The sequence below is a fragment of the Mobula birostris genome, chromosome 24, assembly GCF_030028105.1.
Source record: "Mobula birostris isolate sMobBir1 chromosome 24, sMobBir1.hap1, whole genome shotgun sequence".
NCBI lineage: Eukaryota > Metazoa > Chordata > Chondrichthyes > Myliobatiformes > Myliobatidae > Mobula > Mobula birostris.
The window spans coordinates 4,144,016-4,167,306 of record NC_092393.1 but is presented as its reverse complement, the minus strand read 5'-3'; the positions used below and the strand labels follow the sequence as shown (position 1 = coordinate 4,167,306).

At 42.4% G+C, this 23,291-nt stretch overlaps 1 protein-coding gene across 6 annotated transcripts in view; it reads left to right on the top strand.

Annotated features, from left to right (window-relative positions):
* Positions 1-23,291, top strand: part of llgl2 (LLGL scribble cell polarity complex component 2) — a 192,734-nt gene that overhangs the window by 56,502 nt on the left and 112,941 nt on the right. For 5 of the 6 annotated variants that reach the window (XM_072241940.1, XM_072241941.1, XM_072241944.1 and 2 more), the window contains exon 2: positions 17,187-17,317. In XM_072241940.1, coding sequence (XP_072098041.1) covers positions 17,243-17,317 — 75 coding nt within the window. In that variant the 5' untranslated portion in view covers positions 17,187-17,242. Of the gene's footprint in view, positions 1-12,692; positions 12,713-17,186; positions 17,318-23,291 lie in introns of those variants that run through there. The other variant, XM_072241943.1, reaches the window with a different exon arrangement.

The window sequence follows — 23,291 nt, the reverse complement described above, 5'->3', positions numbered from 1 at the left end:
ATGGCAAGAATGTCTTTCCTCAGATTAGGGGACCAAAACTGCACACAATACTCCAGGTGTGGTCTCACCAAGGCCTTGTACAACAGTAGTACCTCCCTGCTCCTGTACTCAAATCCTCTTGCTATGAATGCCAGCATACCATTTGCCTTTTTCACCGCCTGCTGTACCTGCATGCCCACTTTCAATGATTGGTGTAAAATGACACCCAGGTCTCGTTGCACCTCCCCTTTTCCTAATCGGCCACCATTCAGATAATAATCTGTTTTCCTGTTCTTGCCACCAAAGTGGATAACCTCACATTTATCCACATTAAATTGCATCTGCCATGAATTTGCCCACTCACCTTACCTATCCAAGTCACTCTGCATCCTCTTAGCATCCTCCTCACAGCTAACGCTGCCGCCCAGCTTCGTGTCATCCGCAAACTTGGAGATGCTGCATTTAATTCCCTCGTCTAAGTCATTAATGTATATTGTAAACATCCAGGTTCCCAGCACTGAGCCTTGCGGTACCCCACTAGTCACTGCTTGCCATTCTGAAAAGGTCCCGTTTATTCCCACTCTTTGCTTCCTGTCTACCAACCAATTCTCTATCCACATCAATACCATACCTCCAATACCGTGTGCTTTAAGTTTGTACACTAATCTCCTGTGTGGGACCTTGTCAAAAGCCTTTTGAAAATCCAAATATACCACATCCACTGGTTCTCCCCTATCCACTCTACTAGTTACATCCTCAAAAAATTCTATGAGATTCGTCAGACATGATTTTCCTTTCACAAATCCATGCTGACATTGTCCGATAATTTTACCACTTTCCAAATGTGCTGTTATCATATCTTTGATAACTGTCCTCTAGCATTTTCCCCACCACCGATGTCAGGCTTACTGGTCTATAATTCCCTGGTTTCTCTCCCCCTCCTTTTTTAAAAAATGGGGTTACATTAGCCACCCTCCAATCCTCAGGAACTAATACAGGATCTAAAGAGTTTTGAAAAATTATCACTAATGCATCCACTATATCTTGGGCTACTTCCTTAAGCACTTTGGGATGTAGACCATCTGGCCCTGGGGATTTATCTGCCTTTAATCCCTTCAAGTTACCTAACACCACTTCCCTACTAACATGTATTTCCCTCAGTTCCTCCATCTCACTAGACCTTCGGTCCCCTACTATTTCCGGAAGATTATTTATGTCCTCCTTACTGAAGACAGAACCAAAGTAGTTATTCAATTGGTTGGCCATGTCCTTGTTCCCTATAATCAATTCACCTGTTTCTGACTGTAAGGGACCTACATTTGTCTTAACCAATCTTTTTCTTTTCACATATCTATAAAAGCTTTTACAGTCAGTTTTTATGTTTCCTGCCAGCTTTCTCTCATAATCTTTTTTCCCTTTCCTGATTAAGCTCTTTGTCCTCCTCTGCTGGACTCTGAATTTCCCTTCCCTTCCCTTCCCTTCCCTTCCCTTCCCTTCCCTTCCCTTCCCTTCCCTTCCCTTCCTACAAGTTCCCCCTTCAGATTCCCTTTTAAGTATTTCACCTTTCACCCTAAGCCCCTAGTTCTAGTATAACGCAACCTGATGCTATAAAGCCTGCAAAGATTCACCTCTGTCTATACCCCCTCAATTTTGTATACTGCTTTCCTTATTCTCCTGCATTTCAGAGAATAAGGTCCTAGTCTATTCAAACTTCTCCTAAACTCAAGTCCTCAATTCCCAGCAACATATGCTTTCAAGCTTATTGATAGTTTTCCTGTAGGTTGGTAACCAGAACTGCACACAATACTCCAAATTTGGCCTCACCAACATCTTGTACAACTTCAACATAACATCCTAACTCCTGTACACAATGGCCTATATATGAAAGACCAATAAGTCAATTTACTATGTGTTGCTACTTTCAAGGAATTACAGACCTGTATTTCCAGATCCCTCTGTTCTACCACACTCCTCAGTGGCCTACCGTTCACTGTACTTGTTTCTTCCTTTTTGTTTGTCCTCCCAAAGTGCAACACCTCACACTTGTCTGTATTAAATTCCATCTGCCATTTTGCAGCCAGTTTACTTCTTTGGTCCAGATGATATTGCAAGCTTTGGTGTCTTTTCTCACTGTACACTACACTCCCAATCGTGCGGTTTTCAACTAATATGCTGATCCAGTTTACCTTATTATCATGTAAGTCATTAATATACTGTAGATAGCAACAACAAACCCAGCACCAATAACCGGTAGACCTCCAGTCAGAGAGACAGTTATGTATTACCACGTTTTGGCTTCTCCCATTAAGCTTCTATATGAAGAGATTCTCTTTCACCCGCCTGCCCCTTTGTCTTTTTCCCATAAAATCTTATCCCTCATCACCCTGCTGAACTTCCTTAGTAGTTTGTACACTTTAAAGGGAACTCCCAATTCCTCTAAAGTAGACTAAAGCTGCACTTTGCTTGATGATACTTCATATAGCAAATCTGGCATCCTGCATCAAATCACTATCCATAAATTTGCCTTGAACTTGAAAAGGAGAGTTTCTTTGAATGATTAAACTGAAAGCTACAATAAGGGAGGTCCTCTTCTGACTTGGTTGAGAATTAATTATGTTTGAAAAATAAAGGATATGGGTAAAGGGAAGAAAAATGAGGTTGCAGTAAATGATTTCAATTGCAAGACAATTAAAAGTGAATAGTCTTACAATTAAAGTTATTTCTCATGAGTCAGTAGTCCTTTGTAAACTCTACCATTTTCTTCTAATATCCATTCAGGTGTGTCCTGTATGACGTATCTTGAGTTTAAATATCTTCAGGTTCATGTTTTTCATCTCATTAATCTAATCTAGTTATCCCATTGAAATTAGCTATAATCCTGCCCAATATTTGCAAGGATTGTTTGATTTCAATGGGACATTACTAGGTTAATGTTCTTAAGGCTGCTTATCCCACGTTATGTTTTGCTTTTGACTTGGCTCAAAACATTAAAGGAACAGCCTTTGATGGATATAGATGTGTGTGTGTGTGTGTGAATGTAATGACACAGTTTCCTGTGTTCCACAGATTCCGGTTAATTGGGACTAGAATATTTTGGCCCAATTATGCAGCTGCTTCAATTAGCCAAAGTTTCATGGGAATAACACAGTATAAAAAGACAAACTACTGTTTAACTGAGTAGCAAATTATGTGTTTAAATGAAATGTGGAACAACCGTTGTCCCAAGTAGATAACAACACAAGCCAGCAACTGATGCTATTTTAAAACTGTTTGCTCCAAGTACGGTGTAGTGTGTTATGACCACTGATGCTGTTTAGAAGCTCTTTGGCAACAATTCTATCCCAATTAAGCAACATTGTACCCAAATAAATGAAGGGAATCCTGGCTATTTTCTCAATTAGTTTTTTGTTCTGTAAGCAGCTGCCTGATTAACTGATGTCCAAATTAATCAGAATACACTATATTATATAATTATGAAAATATGGTCGTGAGCCACCTTCTTCAACCACTGCTGCGAAGAGGTTCTTCTGCAGCTGTACAGGGCCCTGGTGAGACCACACCTGGAGTACTGTGTGCAGTTTTGGTCTCCACATTTGAGGAAGGACATTCTTGCTATTGAGGGAGTGCAGCGTAGGTTCACAATGTTAATTCCTGGGATGGCGGGACTGTCATATGTCGAAAGATTGGAGCGACTGGGCTTGTATACTCTGGAATTTAGAAGGTTGAGAGGGGATCTTATTGAAACATATAAGATTATTAAGGGATTGGACACGCTGCAGGCAGGAAGCATGTTCCTGCTGATGGGTGAGTCCAGAACCAGAGGCCACATTTTAAGAATAAGGGGTAGGCCATTTAGAATGGAGTTGAGGAAAAACTTTTTCACACAGAGAGTGGTGGATATATGGAATGCTCTGCCCCAGAAGGCTGTGGAGGCCAAGTCTCTGGATGCTTTCAAGAAAGAGATGGATAGAGCTCTTAAAGATAGCGGAATCAAAGGTTATAGGGATAAGGCAGGAACTGGATACTGATAGTGGATGATCAGCCATGATCACAGTGAATGGTGGTGCTGGCTCAAAGGGCCGAATGGCCTACTGCACTTATTGTCTATTGCTCTTGTGGCAAAGGCGCACCCACGGTGATGGGTATCATGATCCAGTATTTAGAATTGACAATCAGAAGAATATTTCTAAGTTGGGATGGTGTGCATGTTAAGAACCTGCAGATGCATTTCTGTTTGCCTGATGAGCCAGTGGAAGAAAGAAGTGGCTTTTCATCTGACTCAGAACAATCGTATAGGCTGGCTTGTTTTGAATAGTGTTGAGCTGCTCTTGTTGAAGTTGCTCTTCAGTAGATGTACAATCAGTCTTCCACACTCCTGTATTGTAAGTGAAAGTTTTGGTGTATCAGTAAGTGAGTCATTTTCTGCATGATGCCACCAACTTTGTGGCTTGTTCAGTGGTAGGTCCTCACAGGTGGAAGAGTATAACAGTAATACTACTGAAAGTAAAGGGTGGGTGGTTAGATTCTTGTTAGAGAAACTTCTTACCTAGCACCTGTGCATCACAAATATAGCTTGGCACTTGATTTGAACTGCTCAATTTCTAAGGAACAGAAAATAAAACTAAACAAACCAATTGGCAACAAATACTCCTAATATTATGGAAGGAAAACTATGGCAATAGTTAATGGTATTTAGACCTAACACAATGTCCTGACAACTTCATCTGCAGTGGCATGAATGACTTCCAACCACAACACACTTCCTTCGTGCAGCCATTGGAATGTTTGAAAACACATACGAGACTACAAATTTTTAAATCTTTCGCGCAAAAGAAAAACAAGATACTGGAAGAACTTGGTGGATCAGGCAGCTCTGTGGAGAGAAATAAGCTATCAATATTTCAGGATGAGACCTTTCATCTGGACAGGAGGAAAGATGCATGACTGATAGTGACAATGTGGCAGAAGAGTGGCAGAAATCATCAGCACAACTCCGGTCGAAGCAAGGAGGAAAACTTCTTCAAAGTGAGCATACCTTGAAGGGACTTTACAGTAGAGTAATAAACCACAAATGCTGGAACCTGGAACAAAAAACAAGATGCTGGAAAGGTCAGGCAGCATCTGTGGAGGGAAATAGACAGTCAGTGAATAACGGACAGTTGGCAGTCATCAGCCCAGATAGCCTTAATCCATGACGTGATCTGTCTGCTTCTCTCCTCCACAGATGCTGCTGGATCAGCTGAGTTCTTCAAGTCATTTTTAAAAAAATATTTACCTCGTGATTCTGATTGACTTCGTTTCCAAGGTTCTTTAATGTTGCACCAACCTGGTGTCAGGAGCAGTCACCTTTTTCTATGGAATTCTGCACTTTTTGGTTCATGTTAGACTAAAGCTGTGAAGTCTGGATCCAAGCACTCCTGATGAAAACCCATAATAAATATTGATCAGAAGCTTTTCATGTGCAAGTGCTGCTTGATGGCCTTGTTAACATCACTCTTCACTTGTCCATTGATTAATTGGATGATTGGTCATATTAGATCTATCCTGCTAGGCATCTTTCCAATTTGGATATCTTGTGGTGTAACTACACAGAAATAACTTGGTAGCGTACCTAGATGTGGCCTCAAGGTTTCAGTGCGGCAGCCAAGGTGTCCTCTGGTCTAGTAATTTTTGCTTTATCAAAGACTGATTCAAATTGGTTGAAGATGAGTTCCTAAGGTAGGAATCTTTGGCTGAATTGGGTCATCACTTAATACATCTTGCTGAACATAATTGCAAAGGTTTCAAACTTCAGTACTCAGATGCAGGGCTCAGGTGAACTTGGGAATGTTTTTGAAGTTGCTGCCTTCTGTAGTTGTTTATTTGCCCCCTAGATGTTTAATTGCCCTTACCTTGGTGAGCAGGATTCCAGAGTTCTGAGATGGTCACTGAACTCTGTGTACTGCTTGTCTTTGCACAGGCTCTGAGGGTCATCATGGAGGGCTCATCCACTGAGTTCATGTGGGTAGAACTAAAAATAAAATCCCTCTGGGATTGTACTATAGACTTCCCAATAGCTGTTGAGGAACCAATATGCAGGCAGAGTAAGGAAAAAGTATAAAAACAATAGGGTTGTTGTCATGGGGGACTTCAACTTCACCATCTAAACCTCCTGCTCTCAGTAGGTCCCAGTTTATATTAGGGAAGACATTTTATTGCATTGAAGAAGGGTTCTTAAGTCAATATGTAAATAGTCCAACAAGAATAGGGATTGTATTGGACTTGGTGTTCGGTAATGAGCCTGACCAGGTGACTGACCTTTCAGTGGGTGAACAGTGAGACAACTCAAGTTTTAAGATAGCTGTAGATAGGGATAAGTATGGACCCTGCTGGAGAGTTTTAATTTGTCCGGCTCCAATTTATGTGAGCATTAGGCAGTAACTAGGGAGAGTTAATTGGAACAGCTGTTTTTCTTGTGCAAGACCACAAACTGACATGTGGAGGGTGTTAAAAGACCAACTACACAGAGTACAGGACTGGTACGTTCCAATCAGAAGGACAAGGATGGTAAGTAAGAAAACCTTGGATGTCAAGAGAGGTGATTGAATTTAATCAAGAAAAAGGAAAAGTATGTTAACCTTGGGAAGCTGGAATGGAATAGGGCCCTTGAGGATTATAAAGTAGCCAGAAATCAGAATTACTTTATTGCCAGTACATGAAACGTATCAGAACTGATTGTGGTTCGGTGTTGAGCATGAAACACAGGACGATACCATAACAGACAACACAATAGCACCCAACAATTCACATAAGTTACTGGTGAACGCAGCAGGCCAGGCAGCATCTCTAGAAAGAGGTACAGTCGACGTTTCAGGCTGAGACCCTTCATCAGGAATAACTGAAAGAAGAGCTAGTAAGAGATTTGAAAGTGGGAGGGGTAGATCCAAAATGATAGGAGAAGACAGGAGGGGGAGGGATGGAGCCAAGAGCTGGACAGGTGATTGGCAAAAGGGATATGAGAGAATCATGGGACGGGAGGCCTAGGGAGAAAGAAAAGGGGGAGGGGGGAAAACCCAGAGGATGGGCAAGGGGTATAGTGAGAGGGACGGAGAGAGAAAAAGAAAATATATATTTTTTAAAATAAATAACGGATGGGGTACGAGGGGGAGGTGGGACATTAACAGAAGTTAGAGAAGTCGGTGTTCATGCCATCAAGTTGGAGGCTACCCAGACGGAATATAAGGTGTTGTTCCTCCAACCTGAGTGTGGCTTCATCTTTACAGTAAAGGAGGCCGTGGATAGACATATCAGAATGAGTTTACAAGACAACAGTGCAAACAGCTATGAGCAATCAACAATTAGCAGAACAGTCACATGGGCAAATGTCAGTAATCAAACTTAAAAGTGATCATATGAACAGGTTAATTATAAACAGGATAAGGAGATCAGGAAAGGCCATTTAATGGATGTTTTGTAAAAGAACTGAAAAAGGGAATTAGGAAAGTAAACAGGGACCATGAAGTCCTTGGCAAGTAGGATTAAACAGAATCCGAAAGGATAACTACCCTTTCTCAAATTGTCCACTTGCTCTTGGTGTATGTACAGGACTGTACAAAAGGCTCAAAAATGTGTTTAAAAAAAAATAAAAATTCTGTAAAGTGAAGATGCTTTCAAGAATGAAAAGTTGAAAGGATTCTAAATATCTAAAAATATTATAAAGAGTAGTAAACAGTAAAAAGGACTAAATAAAATCAATATTTGGTGTGAAAACCTTTAAAACTCGTCAGTTCTCTTAGGTACACTGTTGTGCAGTTTTGTAAGAAAACCGGCTAACAGGTTGTTCCCAAGTATCTTGGAGAACTTGCCACAGTTCCTCTGCAGACTTTCCCTGTCTCACTTCCTTCTGTCTCTCCAGGCAATCCCAGACAGCCTTGATGAGATCAGGGCTTTATGGAGGCCATACCATCTGAAACCATACAAAAAAAAAAATCTGGGGTGCTTGAGACTTCTGCACAATAATGTATAGAGTGTAAAGACATTCTGCACATGCATCAAGAGCAAGAGGATAAATAGGGTGAGAATAGGACCCCTCAGGATAAAGGGGGGAACATTTTGCATAGATGCAGAGGATGTGGGTGAGATCCTTAATGAGTACTTTCCATCAGTATTTACCAAGGAGAAGGACAGGGAGATCAGTGCAAGGAAAAGGAGGCAGGGTTGGGTACCTTAAGGAGTATTAGGACTTCATGCCTGATAAGCTGTACCCCAGGCGATTGAGAGAGACAAGTGAAGAGATTGCTGGGCCTTGACCAATAACTTTGCATCCTTTCTAGCCACAGGCGAGGTTCTAGAGGACTGGAAACTAACTAAAGTTGTACCATTAATCAAGAAGAGAACAAGGGATAATCCTGTAAGCTATAGACTGGTGAGTCTCACTTCAGTGCGAGGGAAGTTACTGTAGAGAATTTTTAGGGATAGAGTTTATGAGCATTTGGAAAACCGTGGTCTAATTAGGGAGAGCCAGCATCACTTTGTGCAGGGCAGTTGTCTTACTAACTTGATTGAGGTTTGTTTGTTTTTTTTGATGAGGCCGATATATGAAGGTAGAGCTGTAGATGTTGTCGACGACAGTGCGTGTGACCTCTCCGGTGAATGATATCTGTAATCTATCAAGTAGGGGACCGTGCACAATTCTGATTTGATGGAGACAGACGTGAGAGTACGGAGGAACATCAGGAAAACCTCTAAAATGCCTGCTTCGCTGCCGCTGCTACTGAGTGGTAACCGGAATCTCCGGAGCAGAAGGCCCCAAATCCTCGGCTTTGCTTGTTTCAGCGGCCGGGGTTAGGTTGATGGCGCTCAGGAGGCTGTATCGGAAGGGCTGGTCGGAGGCTCGAAGTTTTCGGACAGACGAACTCAGTGTCGGCTGTGGTCGGCTGCTTCCAAGGCATCGGCAAGTTGACGGTGCCTGAAGGTTTATGGCAGGGAGTTTCTCCCTTTTGCCGCCTACTATCGGACACTCGGGAGTCGATCGACTCGGGAACTTTGAGACTTTTTTTTTTTTTTTTTTTACCATGCCCATGGTTTGTTCTTCATCAAATTATGGTATTGCTTTGCACTGCTGTAACTGTATGTTATAATTATGTGGTTTTGTCAGTGTTAGTCTCTGGTTTGTCCTGTTTTCTGTGATATCACTCTGGAGAAACATTGTATCATTTCTTAATGCATGTATGCATTTCTAAATGACAATAAAAGAGGACTGAGTGTTCTCATAATCTAGACTTTGGTAAGGCGTTTGACAGGGTCCTTCATGAGAGGCTTATTCAGAAGATTAAGATGTATGGGATCCATGGTGAATTAGGCACTTGGATTCAGAACTGGCTTAACTGTAGAAGAATTTTTGAATTTATTTAAATCTTGCATCCATCCCACAACATGAGGGAGTAAAAAAAATCTTTGCGTATGACTGTCGGACTGTACAGACGTGAATTTATAATGGCTTTTAGAAAGAAGCTGACCCGTAGCCTGTTGGTCCTGGCTTTAATGCTGCAGTACCTTTTGTCAGAGAGAAGCAGCCGAAACAGATTATGGTTGGGGTGACTGGTGTCCCGGATGATCTTCCAGGCCTTCTTTCTGCACCTGCTGCTGTAAAAGTCCTCAGTGGAGGGCAATTCACCACAGATGTGTTGGCTGTCCATACCACTCCCTGCACTGCCCAGTGATCAAGCCTGGAGTAGTTCCCGTACCGGGCGGCAATACAGCCAGTCAGGATCCTCTCAATGTTCCCCCTGCAGAAGGACTCGACGATTTGGGGGCTCATGCCGAATTTCTTTAGTTGCCTGAGGCGGAAGAGATGCTGTTGTACTTTATTTTGCCCCACAACCGGTGTGTACAGTCCTGGTGAGATCTTTGGTGATGTGTATACCAAAGAACTTGAAACTGCTCATCCTCTCAACCTGCAGTCCTACTGATGTTAATTGGGACAAGCCTGTCTCCGTTCCTCCTGTAATCCACAATCAGCTTTTTTGTTTTTTGGACATTGAAAGAGAGGTTGTTATCTTGGCACCACTGTGTCAGGGTGTTGATCTCTCCTCTGTAAGCTGTTTTGTCACTTTTGGGTATAAGGTTGAACAATGCCATCTGCAAATTTGATCAGATTGGAGCTGTGTGTGGCAGCACAGTCGTGGGTGTAAAGGGAGTAGAGGAGGGTACTCGGGACACAACACTGGGGGCACCTGAGTTGGGGGACAGAGGTGAGGGAGCCCATCCTTGCCACCTGTCGGCGATCCAATAGGAAGTCGAGGATCCAACTGCACAAGGTGGGGTGCAGGCCGAGGTCTCTGAACTTCCTGTCAAGCCTGGAGGGAATTATAGTGTTGAATGTTGAATTGTAGTTCAGGAACAGCATTCTAACGTATACGTCCCTCTTCTCCAGGTGAGTGAGGACAGTATAGTGCTGTGGCTATGACATCATTGGTTGGCTAGTTCCATTGGTAGGCGAATTGTAGGGGGTCCAGTGTGGATGGTTGCATGCTGCAGATGTAGTCTTTAACCAGCCCCTCAAAGCATTTGCTTATAATTGAGGTGATTGCGACAGGGTGCCAATCGTTCAGGCATGCTACCTTGGTTTTCTTAGGTGCAGGGACAGTGATAAATGATTTGAAACAAGAGGGCACTACACATTGGAGAGGGAGAAATTTAAAAATGTCCATAAACATTCCAGCCAGCTGTTCTGCACACACTTTGAGGAGCAGCCCTGGGACGCCATCCATCCCTGCTGCCTAGCAGCTGTTGACATGTTGGAATGTTCTACGTGCCTCCAGTCTCGGAGATGACCAAGGAGCAGGTCTCGTCGGCAGCTGTCCTCTGGGTTTAGTGTTATCAACTTCGAATCAAGCATTTTATATTTTTTAAAAATTAGCTCATCCAGGAGTGAGGCAGCAATGTTGGTTATACTGCTGTGTTTCCTCTTAGAGTCTGCGATGATGTGTAGTCCTTGCCGTGAGCTGCATGCCTCAGAGTTGTGACTGGATTTTATCCTTGTGTTGCTGTTTTGCCAACTTGATGGCTCTACGTAAATCATAGTGCCATCTCTTAAGCTCCTGTTGGTTTCCAGAGGTGAAGGCTTCATCCCTTGCACTGAGGGCGTTATGCACTGAACTATTTATCCAAGGCTCCTGGTTTGGGTAGACAGAGGGTAGTGGTCGAAGGGACTTGTTCTCACTGGAGATCTACTCGCTGGTGTTCTGCAGAGATCTGTACTGGGACCGCTGCTGTCTGTGTATGTCAGTGACCCAGATGAAAACCTAGATGGGTGGATTAGTAAATTTGTGGATGATACGAAGATTGGTGGAGTTGTGGATAGCATAGAAAACTGGCAAAGAATATAGATCAGTTGCAGGAATGGGCCAAGAAATGGCAGATGGAATTAAACCTGGTCAAATTTGAAGTGTTACATCTGGGTAGGTCATATGCAAAGAGACAGTACACTGTTAAAGACAAGATCTTTAACAGTGTTGAATGCCAGAGGGATCTTGGGGGTCCAAATTCATAGCTCCCTAAAAGTGGTTACACAGGTTGATAGAGTTTGAAGGCTTGTGGCATGTTTGGCTTTGTTAGTTGAGGAATTGAGTTCAAAAGTCAGGAAGCTATTTTGTAGCTTTATAAAACTTTAGTTAGGCCACATTTGGAGTATTGCAGAGAGCTGTGTTCATCTCATTTATAGGAAGGATGTTGAGGGTGTGGAAGAGGCATACCAGGATACTGCCTAGATTAGAAGGCATGTGCTATAACATGTGCTATAACATGAGGTTGGACACACTTAGGTTGTTTTCTCTGGAATGTGGGAGGCTGGGGGCGATCTGATAGAGATTTATAAAATTATGAGAGGCATAGCTAGAGTAGACAGACACCATCTTTTTCCTGGAGTTGAAATGTCTAATAGCAGAGAGCATTCATTTAAGGTAAGAAGGGGTCACTTCAAAGGAGATGTGAGGGGCAAGTATTTTTTTTTAAAAAAAGAGTGCTGGGTACTTGGAACATGCTGCTTGATGTGGTGGTAGAGGCAAAAACATTCGAGACATTTAAGAGCCATTTAGATAAGCATGTGAATGTGAGGAAAATGGAAGAATATTGACATTGTGTAGTTTAGTTAGCCATTGATTACTAATTGAATCACTTGGCACAAAATTGTGGGCTGAAGAGTTTGTTCCTGTGCTGTTGTCATGCTTTGCATCTTATTCTTGGTATACTTGGTGCTACTCTCCACCAGCACTTCTGTGCTCTCCATTGGACAGATTTGATTGTTTTGCTTAAGAGAGGCAGTACCAAGGTTGAGATTTCTGATTTGTAGCAGAGTACAATTCATCTGCTAATGGATACCAATTCTGTATTGCTAAATTTGTTCCAAGTTCATCCTATTGCCACAATGATAGCACCATACCATGTATATCTTTGGTATAAAGACTAGATTTTTATCTCTACAGCATAAAGAACAGGGTGAAGGAAAGTTGATTAAGCTACATAAGCACATGACAGGCTTGATGCCTTCTATGCCCGCTTTGAAAGGGAGAACACAACTACAGCTGTGAAGATCCCTGCTGTACCTGATGACCCTGTGATCTCTGTTTCAGAGGCAAATGTTAGGCTGTCTTTAAAGAGCGGGAACCCTCGCAAGGCGGAAGGCTTTGCAAACCTGTGCCAACCAACTAGCAGAAGTATTCAAGGACACTTTCAACCTCTCACTGCTACGGGCGTAAGTTCCCATTTACTACTAAAACTCAAGAATTATACCAGTGCCTAAGAAGAATAATGTGGGCTGCCTTACTGACTATCGCCTGGTAGCACTCACATCGACAGTGATGAAATGCTTTGAGAGGTTGGTCATGACCAGACTGAACTCCTGCCTCAGCAAGGACCTGGACCCATTGCAATTTGCCTATTGCCACAATAAGTCAACGGCAGACAAGCTCAATGGCTCTCCACGTGGCTTTAGACCACCTGGACAACATAAACACCTATGTCAGGATGCTGTTCATTGACTATAGCTCAGCATTTAATACCATTATTCCCACAATCCTGAAAGAGAAGTTGCAGAACCTGGGCCTCTGTACCTCCCTCTACAATTGGATCCCTGACTTCCTAACCGGAAGACCACAATCTGTACAGATTGGTGATAACATATCCTCCTCGCTGATGATCAACACTGGCGCACCTCAGGGGTGCGTGCTTAGCCCACTGCTCTACTCTCTATACACATGACTGTGTGGCTAGGCATAGCTCAAATACCATCTATAAACTTGCTGATGATTGTTGGTAGAATCTCAGATGGTGACGAGAGCGCGTACAGGAGTGAGATATGCCAACTATGGCGCCGCAGCAATAACCTGGCACTCAGTAAGATGAAAGAGCTGATTGTGGACTTCAGGAAGGGTAAGACGAAGGAACACATACCAATCCTCATAGAGGGATCAGAAGTGGAGAGAGTGAGCAGCTTCAAGTTCCTGGGTGTCAAGATCTCTGAGGACCTAACCTGGTCCCAGCATATCGATGTAGTCATAAAGAAGGCAAGATAGCGGCTATACTTCATTAGGAGTTTGAAGTGATTTGGCATGTCAACAAATACACTCAGAAGCTTCTATAGTTGTACCGTGGAGAGCATTCTGACAGGCTGCATCACTGTCTGGTATGGGGGGCTACTGCACAGGACCGAAAGAAGCTGCAGAGGGTTGTAAATCTAGTCAGCTCCATCTTGAGTACTCACCGACAAAGTACCTAGGACATCTTCAGGGAGCGGTGTCTCAGAAAGGCAGCGTCCATTATTAAGGACCTTCAGCACCCAGAGCATGCCCTTTTCTCACAGTTACCATTAGGTAGGAGGTACAGAAGCCTGAAGGCACACACTCTGATACAGGAACAGCTCCTTCCCCTCTGCCATCCGATACCTAACGGACATTGAACCCTTGGACACTACCTCACTATTTTTAATACACAGTATTTCTGCTTTTTGCATGTTTTTAATCTATTCAATATATAAAAACAAGTAAATCAATTGCAGTATGTTTTTTATTATTTTTATTTTTTATTTTTTTCTCTTCTATATTGTGTATTGCTTTGAACTGCTACTGCTAAGTTAACAAATTCCAGGTCAGATGCCGGTGATAATAAACCTGATTTAGATTCTGAGATTGTAATTGTAGGATGTGGCTAAGGCCGGATGGTTCAGAATGCTTAATTTCGTTGTAGCCCATCTCCATTCCTATTACATACACTTGTCTTTTATCCTCCATAGCATTATTTAATTATTCTATTATTGCAGGCTTGTTAACAATATACATTCAAATGTGAAACACTCCTTTATAGTGTTATAGGGGCGGGGGGGGAGTAATTCAACTTCCTGCCCTTTGGGTCAGAGTTGATTCTCAGGAACCGTGTAGAATTTTGGATGCCAATGCCATTATGTACAAATAAAATCTCGAGTCCTTATGGGGCAGGTGGCAATCCAAAGGGAAACTAGTGCCAGTGAGCTAAAGGAGTAACAATTGGATGTACATGTACCCACTGCCCAGTAGTAGACACCATTTTAGTCTTTGGGGCCACCTGGTGTCCAGTTTGAAAATTATAGGCTCATTGATTAGACTGTAGACCAAAGCTGCGCCAATGCTCTCCATCCTGGCCTATCAGGCTGAGTGATCCACATTCCAATAATTGCATGTGAGTCTATACTTTCCAAAGGCTCAGTTGGAGTTGACATTGCCTTTAGACATTCTGTCATAAACATGAACTGTAGTTAAACTCTTCTGAGGCTTCTAGCTGGGTTCAGGTATTGATTTTAACCACAGTTTCAATGACAAACTCTGCCACCTTCATCAGGGGTGATGCCTGGGCATGTCTAGTCTGGTGGTATATATACCCCCGTCCTCCATCACTCCTGATTGGTTAGTCCTCAACCAATCAGGTTTCTGTTGTCCCTCCTTGTTTACAATCTGGTTAGTTATAGAAACATAGAAAACCTACAGCACAATACAGGCTCTTTGGCCCACAAAGTTGTGCCGAACATGTCCCTACCTTAGAAATTACTCGGCTTACCCATAGCCCTCTTTTTTTTGTAAGCTCCATGTACCTGTCCAAAAGTTTCTTAAAGACTCTATCGTATCCATCTCCACCACCGTTGCCGGCAGCCTATTCCACGCACTCACCACTCTGAGTAAAAAAACTTACCCCGACATCTCCTCTGTACCTACACCCCAGCACCTTAAGCCTGTGTCCTTTTGTGGCCACTATTTCAGCCCTGGGAAAAAGCCTCTGACTATCCACATGATCAATGCCTCTCATCATCTTATACACCTCTATCAGTTAGTCCTCATCCCATCAGGAGGAATGATGACAAGGTAATATATACCACAGAATTCAACATGCATAGGCATCATTCCTGATGAAGATGGCAACGTTTGTCATTGAAACATCGGTTAAAATTGATATCTGTACCCAGCTGGAAGCCCGAGAAGAGTATATTTGTCATATGCACCAGGAAAAGACTAGATTCTTTTTCATGAAGTGTACTTGTTTCCATTACACTAGCAATATAAAACCACTCTAGATTTTTAAAAAATGTACTTAATACATAGAACTGGGTATCCTGTAGGGAGCTTACAACTTTTAAATTTTACTTTCTTAGGATCTGTCTGTTGCTCACAGGGCTGGCATTTAGTACCAGTCACTAAATGATGTGTGGGTAATCGTGGCGGTGAGCTGTTGGCTTTGGCTACTACATCTTTGTGGTAAATGTATTCCCATAATATTAGGTATGAATTCCAGGGTGTAGACATGGCATCTATAAAAGAACAAATTATTCTGAGATGTCATGGTGTGTAACATGGACGTGCACTTGATGCCCTTCCACACAAATTTCATGTCACATGTCAGTTCTTCTGATTCTTTCTGCTGTGGTTGTGCTTGAATGGTGCTTTCAGGGTACCTTGAGTGAGTAGCACCAATGCCTTTGGTAGATGGTACATACTGTAGCCACTGCAATGGTAGCAGGAAAGTTTAGGGCTACTGATGGGTGCCAGTCTGGTGGGTTGCTTTGATCTAGGTGCTAATAAGCAGCGTGAGAATACTAGGGCTGCTGTCATCCAAATACGTGGAGGGTATTCCTATTCACACATTTGTCGCATTTCGCAAATAGTGGAAAACATGTATAATGCCGGGGAGTGAGCTACTCATACAGAAACTGACCTTTTTCTGTACCTGATCCATTGAGCTCAGGTCAGCGATGACCCCTTGGAATATTGATAATGGGGGCCTTGGCATGAGTGATGTTATAGAATGATGTGGAGAGGTGGTTAAATGTAGTCTTGTTAAAGTGGGCATTCCATGGTACAAAAGTGCCTGGCATGTCACTTGCAACATATTGGTCTTTGCCTGAATGTGCATAAGCTAAATCCACAGGGGGAGCGCACAAACTTTATCTGAATAAAATTGGAATTTCAAGGATTAAAATAAGATCCGTATTGTCTCAATGAGCCCTGTGGCCTTTGCAAGTTGCCTTGAATTAAGGTTTGATGAGCTTACTAATTAACAAGTCTAAAACTGGGACATTGGTCTTAATTTCTAGACAGGCATTTTGGGAATGAAGGAAGGAATGCCTTTACACAGCATGGTAGAAGTAATGAACCCTTCCAAAAAGCACAAGACATGAAGGAGATATTAATTTTAAATCTGATTTTTTTTCCTCTATTTGAAATGTGGAAAAAAAGCATCTAAATGAATTTTGGTTACAGATGAATATTAAATAATGAAATAAGGCTTAAAGAGCTAAATAGTCTGTTGTGTTTTCCCAGTGCAATTACAGCCCAGCCTGAAATGACGTCTTTAAATAGAAAGGTTTTCAGGAGAGATCAGTAGGAGGGAGCCAGGCATCCAGAAAACCCAGTAACTAAATGATGTTGGTAGGACTGTAATGAGTTGTTCTGTCTATCAGATGTCATGTGGAAGAAACACTATTTGAACTGTGCCTTTGTAAACATGGAGGTTAATTATTGCCAACTGAATGCCAGCCAGCTGTGACTTGGTTAGATACAGCTTTACAAAGGACTTGATGTTGCAGGATCTGATGATGGGCAGCGTATGGTTTAATTGAGAGTACCCTGTCACCAGAGGGTAGAAAAAGGGTAGGAGTTGGCATGCATTCAGCTGTGAACTAACCATTTGTGTCATCTTTTGTACAGGAGCTGCTCATTTGGTTGTTGTGCTGAAGCTGCTTTGTCACCTCTGAAGAAGTGCAATGAGGAGATTTCGAAGACATGGGAATGAGTTGCATAGAGAACGTGTCAAGCAGGACCTGTTCCAGTTTAATAAGGTGAGTCAATTTGATAATTTCTCCAGAACATACCGATCTTGTTGAGTGTCAGTCATGGAATCAACTTTAACGAAATGGAATGCTGGAGGCGTTCAGCAGGTTAGACAGCAACAGTCGGGAATGAAATGAGGCAACGTTCTGGATGAGAAGGCAAATGTGCTAAGATGAGGAGGGAGAAGTGGAAAGGACAGAAGGGAAGTCTGTTTAAACTCAGATTAACATTAAGGTAAGAATTAACAGTTGAAACAAAGGTCAAACACGTCCTTAAGAGGGCAATTGCTGAACTTAATATAAAGTCTTGAAGTTGAGCATGTGCATGGAGAGCAAGAAGGAATCATTCCATCAGGACCTTTCCATTTTGTCTCCTCTTTATTCCTGCTGTTGCTTTCTGCCATTAAACAATCCTTGATCTATGCCAGTACATTACATTGTGAGTATGGTTTAATAATTTCTTGCGCAGCAGATTAAAAGCCTTCTGGAACCCCAATACACCACCTCCACTGGTTGCCCCTTTGTTAATTATAAGATAACTAACAGACACATCAAACATTTAGTGTCACCATTTGTTCTACATAACCCTCCCCTCCCTCTGGTACTGAAAACTAGCTTTTAATTTTTCTTCTCCCTCTCCACCCCCCGCCCAGTTCTGACATTGGTCTAGGTTCTGAAACGTTATTTCTGTTTCTCTTTCCACACCATCTTGTTTCCAGTTTATAGCTCAAGTGGGAATATTGGTGATTGTACAATGTACAAACCATTCATGATATTTCAGAAGCTGAAGCAGTCCATGTCTACACAAAGCAGGATTAAGTCCCAAATAATGTGTAACAGATATCAGGTGATGATTAGTTCCAATAAATGTTCTTCCTACCTTTCGGCATTCAGATGCACTGAATAAGTATTGCCCAGTACCCCAACCACCAAATCATCTTGGGGTGGTTATTGACTGGAAACTATCTGGCAACTCCGAAGCTCAAGTCAGAATTGTGATGGAATAATCTCCACTAGCTTGAATAAGTGGGGCTGCAGAAATTCAGGAACCAGAGCATCGTCCAGGACAAAAAGTCCGGGTTGAGTTTGTCATATGCACGACTACATGTATGCGCAATGAAAAACTTCCTTGCACCACGATCGCGGTTACATAGCATCATATAAGTAGAAGTCACAAAGGCATAAATTAAACATAGTTTTTACATAAGTATTACAAGAAAGGATACAACTAGAGCAAAAACACGATGTCCATTTTAGTGGAAAGTGATCAAAGTTGTCATAGTGTTGCTAAATTTAAGAGATTTTAGAGTTATGCCAGTTGGTTCAAGATCCAAATAGTTGGAAGGAAATGGCTGTTCCTGAATATGGTGATGTGGGACTTCAGGCTTCTGTATTGCCTGTCTGATTAAAGCTGTGAGAAGATTGCCATCTTTAGATGTTGCCCCTGAGGCAGCACCTCCTGTAGATACTACCAATGATGGAGAGGGATGTGGTGCTGATGTATTTGGCAGAGTTCACTGTTCTTTTCAGCTTTTGTGTTCTTGAAAATTCAAATTGTTGTACTGGATGGATTGTGATGCTAATCACGATGTTTTTAACATCTTTGTTTGTTGAAGTGTTCAGTGACAAATTGAACCTCCTTAGCTCCCTAAGAAAGTAAAGTTACTGACACATTCTTTGTGATTGCACCTATTTAACCATTCTATCTAGTCAAGTTGCAGTTATCACTTTCCTTGTGCTTGGCTCATTTCTAAAAACAGTGGATTCTGTTAATTGGCCCATCTTTTAATTGGGGCAGTTGCTTATTTGAGACAACTCTTGAGGAGCAAAAAAAAATTGAGAAAATAACTGAGATTCTCTTTGTTCATTTGGGACACTATGCCACTTAATTGGGATAGGAGACTGTAGCCAAATAGTTTCTAACTAGTGTCAGTCACATACATTAGTGTGGCCGTTAGACACTATAGTGCTTAGAGCAAAGAACAGTTTTAAAATTGCACCAGTTGGGTGTGCTTGTTTTATGTTATCCATTTTAGCCAACGGATGCAGATTTTTTTTAAGTGCTTTTTGTTTTTTTTTATTTTGTCCTTTTTTTAAGAAGTGTCATGGAGTGTTTACCAATGTGTGGATGATTTAGTCTATTTAATTTTGGATGAGTTGTGATATGGAGCTACAGTGGAAATCAAGAAAAATTCTTCTGATTATTGACAATTGTACAGCACACCCTAGTGAAGGTGCTGACTTTGTTCATTTGCAGTCAATCATAAGAACACCACAACATATACTGGATGAATTCCTCCATTAATAACTATTAGGATCTAATACAGTTTTGTAGAGTACTGTAGTAGTGGTGGTATTCTAAATTGTTATGTATATCATTTAAATACATAATTTGTTTCTCAGTTATATGGTTTTCTTAATACATTTTTAAGTACTTCAGTGAAGCATTGACTAATTGAGATAGCTGTTTAATTAGGCCAAAAATGAACTGGTCCCAATGTGTCCTAATTAACTAGTATCCACTGTATATGGATAACAAAACATGAACACTGTAGTCTTTGACATCCATTTCTAAATCGCTAATGCATGTCAAAAAAAAAACAAATCTAGTGATAGTTCCTGAGGAGCATCATTATTGATCATATCAAGAGTTTTCAAGAAGATTATTTACAATCACCCTGCTATATGCCTTTGTATTATATCTGTTGTGATATTCACCTCTGTATTCCATGGGCCCAATTTGTTGTTTATCCTGGTGTGTGTGTGTGTGTGTGTGTGTGTGTGTGTTCTGAAAATGCATGTAGGGCAGCACAGTTAGCATATGCTATTGTGTTTCAGCAACCCAGGTATGTACATTCTCCCCGTGACTGTGTAGTTTTCCTCTGGGTGCTCTGGTTTCCTCCCACATTCCAGAGATATACAGGTAGTAGGTTAAATGGTCACAATGATGTAATTGGATGGTGCAAGCTCATCGGGCCAGAAGGCCTGTTACTGTGCTGTCTTTAAATCAAAATGGATGTGAACTGCTGCCACAATTTATTGTTCAGCCTCCTGTTATTTCATTTATTACTGCAAAGGTAAAAATACCCTGATGGGAGATGTATACAGGCCGCTTAATTGTAGCCAGGGTCTGGGGTACAAACTACAGCAAGAGGTAGAAAGTATATGTAAGAGACAGTCTTAAGGTGGGAACTTCAGTATGCAGGTGGACTGGGAAAATCAGGTTCGAGCTGGATCGCAAGAAAAGGAATTTGTAGAATACCTATGTGATGGCTTTCTAGAGAAGCTTGGGGCAAGTATACTAAAGAAAAGTAAATTCTGAATTTGGTGTTGTGCAATGAAAAAGATCTGGTTAGAGATCTTAAGGTAAGGGAACCCTCAGGAAACAATGATCATAATGATGGAAATTGCCTTGCAGTTTGAGGTTGAGAAGCTAAAATCCAGATGTGTTTGTATTCGGTTACGTAGCATAACTACAGCTGCACGAGACCAGAGTTGATTGGAAGAGGACCCTAACCAAGATGACAGAGTAACAACAGCAAGACTTTCTGGGAGTAATTTGGAGGACACAGGATAATTTAATGCCAAAGAAATGGCAGCATCCTAAAGGGAGGATGAGGTAACCATAGCTGACAAGGGAAGCCAAAAACGGCATACGGGCAATATTGCAAAAACAATTGGGAAGCTTTCAAAAACCAACAAAGTAACTAAAAAGCAATAAGTGGAGGGGAATGGAATATGAATGCAAGCTAGCTAATAATATATAAATATGCCAAAAATTTCCTCAAGTTAAAATTGTTATCTAACCATACATGTATAGAACCGAAAGAACCTTTCCTCTGGACCATGGTGCACCTACAAAACATATATCACACACAGCATATTAAATATTATCACAAGCAAGTTAATAAATATAATTCCAAATGCAGCACAGGTAAGTAGCTCGCTATCATGGAGATGAGACCTCGGTGGTGATGGGGTATTCTTCAGTCTCACAGCCTGAGGGAAGAAGCTGTTACCCAGTCTGGCAATCCTTGTCTTGATGCTCCTGTACCACCTTCCTGATGACAGTGGGTCAAAGAGATTGTGGGATGGGTTATAGGGAAACCCAGCAACGCTTCAGGCCTTTCACAAACTGCCTTGCAGCTTCTGTATCATACAATTGCAGCCCCCCCCCACCCCCACCCCCGGCCACCCTCAGGGCCGCTCGGCTCGCTGTCGTCAAGGGAAACAGCCTCGGCCCCTCCAAACTGGGTAATTAGTTTGTGTGGATGCTGTGTGAGGTACCCCACCCCGCCCAAATAACAGACAATACACCAGATACGATTAAATGATTTACAGTTTATAGATATTACTGGAACTATATAATTAAGAGAGAATAAAATATAAAAGAAAAATAAAAGGCGCCACACTTATCAAAGTTCAATCTCTTCGTGCACAAAACCGTTGGAGCTCAAGGACCTTCTTCTTCACCCTGCGACCCCCTCGGACCACCTCGACCAGCCGCCTGGGACCAACAACGGTGGTCGACCAGACGCTCCACACGAGTCCGTCTCCGTCTCCTCGCCAAACGCCCTCCTCGGGGTCCAACCCCGTTAGCGGACATCACAGCACATCGTCCATCCTCTGTCTCGCTCTCCCGCCTTCTGCCCCAAAACCCCGCACATACAGTATCTTCAAATAAACCAAGAACGTAACAACTATCCCAATTGGTTAATAACGTTTTTCTTATCACACTCTAAACCAAAACAAGCTGCTAGTGCAAACTTTCTCAGTGTTTAACACAACAAAGCCGGATTCCCCAGATTAACATAACAAAGATGCCATTTTAATTAGCCTCCGCAGTAACATAAAAGTCGAAACCCCCTTACACAATGAGGCCACCAGACAGGACACACTTGATGGTAGGTGCTCTTGTGGAAGGCTATTAGAACGGGGATTGGGGTGGAAGGCTATTAGAACGGGGATTGGGGTGGAAGGCTATTAGAACGGGGATTGGGAGCCTTGCGTGCCTCAATCTTGTCAGGAAGTGTAGATGCTGTTGTGCTGCCTGGACTAATGAGATGTTGTGGGCCCAGGTTAGATGGTCTGTTATGCACATATCAAGGAACTTGGTGTTCTTCATTTTCTTCGTGGCAGAGCAATTGATGTGCAATGGAGAGTGACCTTCCTGAAATCAACATTCATCTCTTTTGTCCACGTTGAGATTTAGACTTGTGAAATGGTGTGAGAACAACAACCCATCTACCTCCTCTCCTTGTGCCAGCTCTTCATTGTTGTTAGAGGCCAACCACCGTTATATACCACAGTGGCTGTAAACAGCACTGGGGCCCCACAAGGGACTGTATTGGCTCCCTTCCTGTTTACCCTGTATACCTCAGACTTCAGATACAATACTGGGTCATGTCATCTGCAGAAATTCTCTGACTCAGCAATAGATGGGTGCATAAAGGGAGGACAGGAGGACAAATGCAGGCCCTGGTGGAGGACCTTGTCTTACTAATGTTGAGCTGGAGATTATTCAGCTTGCACCATTTGACAAAGCAGATGGTGATGGACTTCAGGAAGACTAAGATTGCATTGCTCCCTGTTACTATTGATAGTGTGGGTGTGGTGAGGACCTACAGTACCTGAGGATGCACCTGGATGACAGACTTAAATGGAGCACCAACACAGCTTGTGTACAAGAAGGGCTAAGTACAAGTAGAGTCACTCTGCTTCCTGAGGAGACTGAGGTCCTTTGGAGAATGCAGGCCTCTCCTTCACATGTTTTACCAGTCTGTTGACGTCAGTACAATCTTCTATGCGGAGTGTGTGCTGGAACAATGGCATCAACGCGGGTGATGTCAACAGGCTCAGTAAACTGATTAGGAAGGCTAGGTCTGTAACAGGAGTCAAACTGGACACACTGGAAGCTGTGGTAGAACAAAGGACCCTACAGAAAATCCTGGCAATTCTGGACAAATGTTTTTCGCCCTCTACA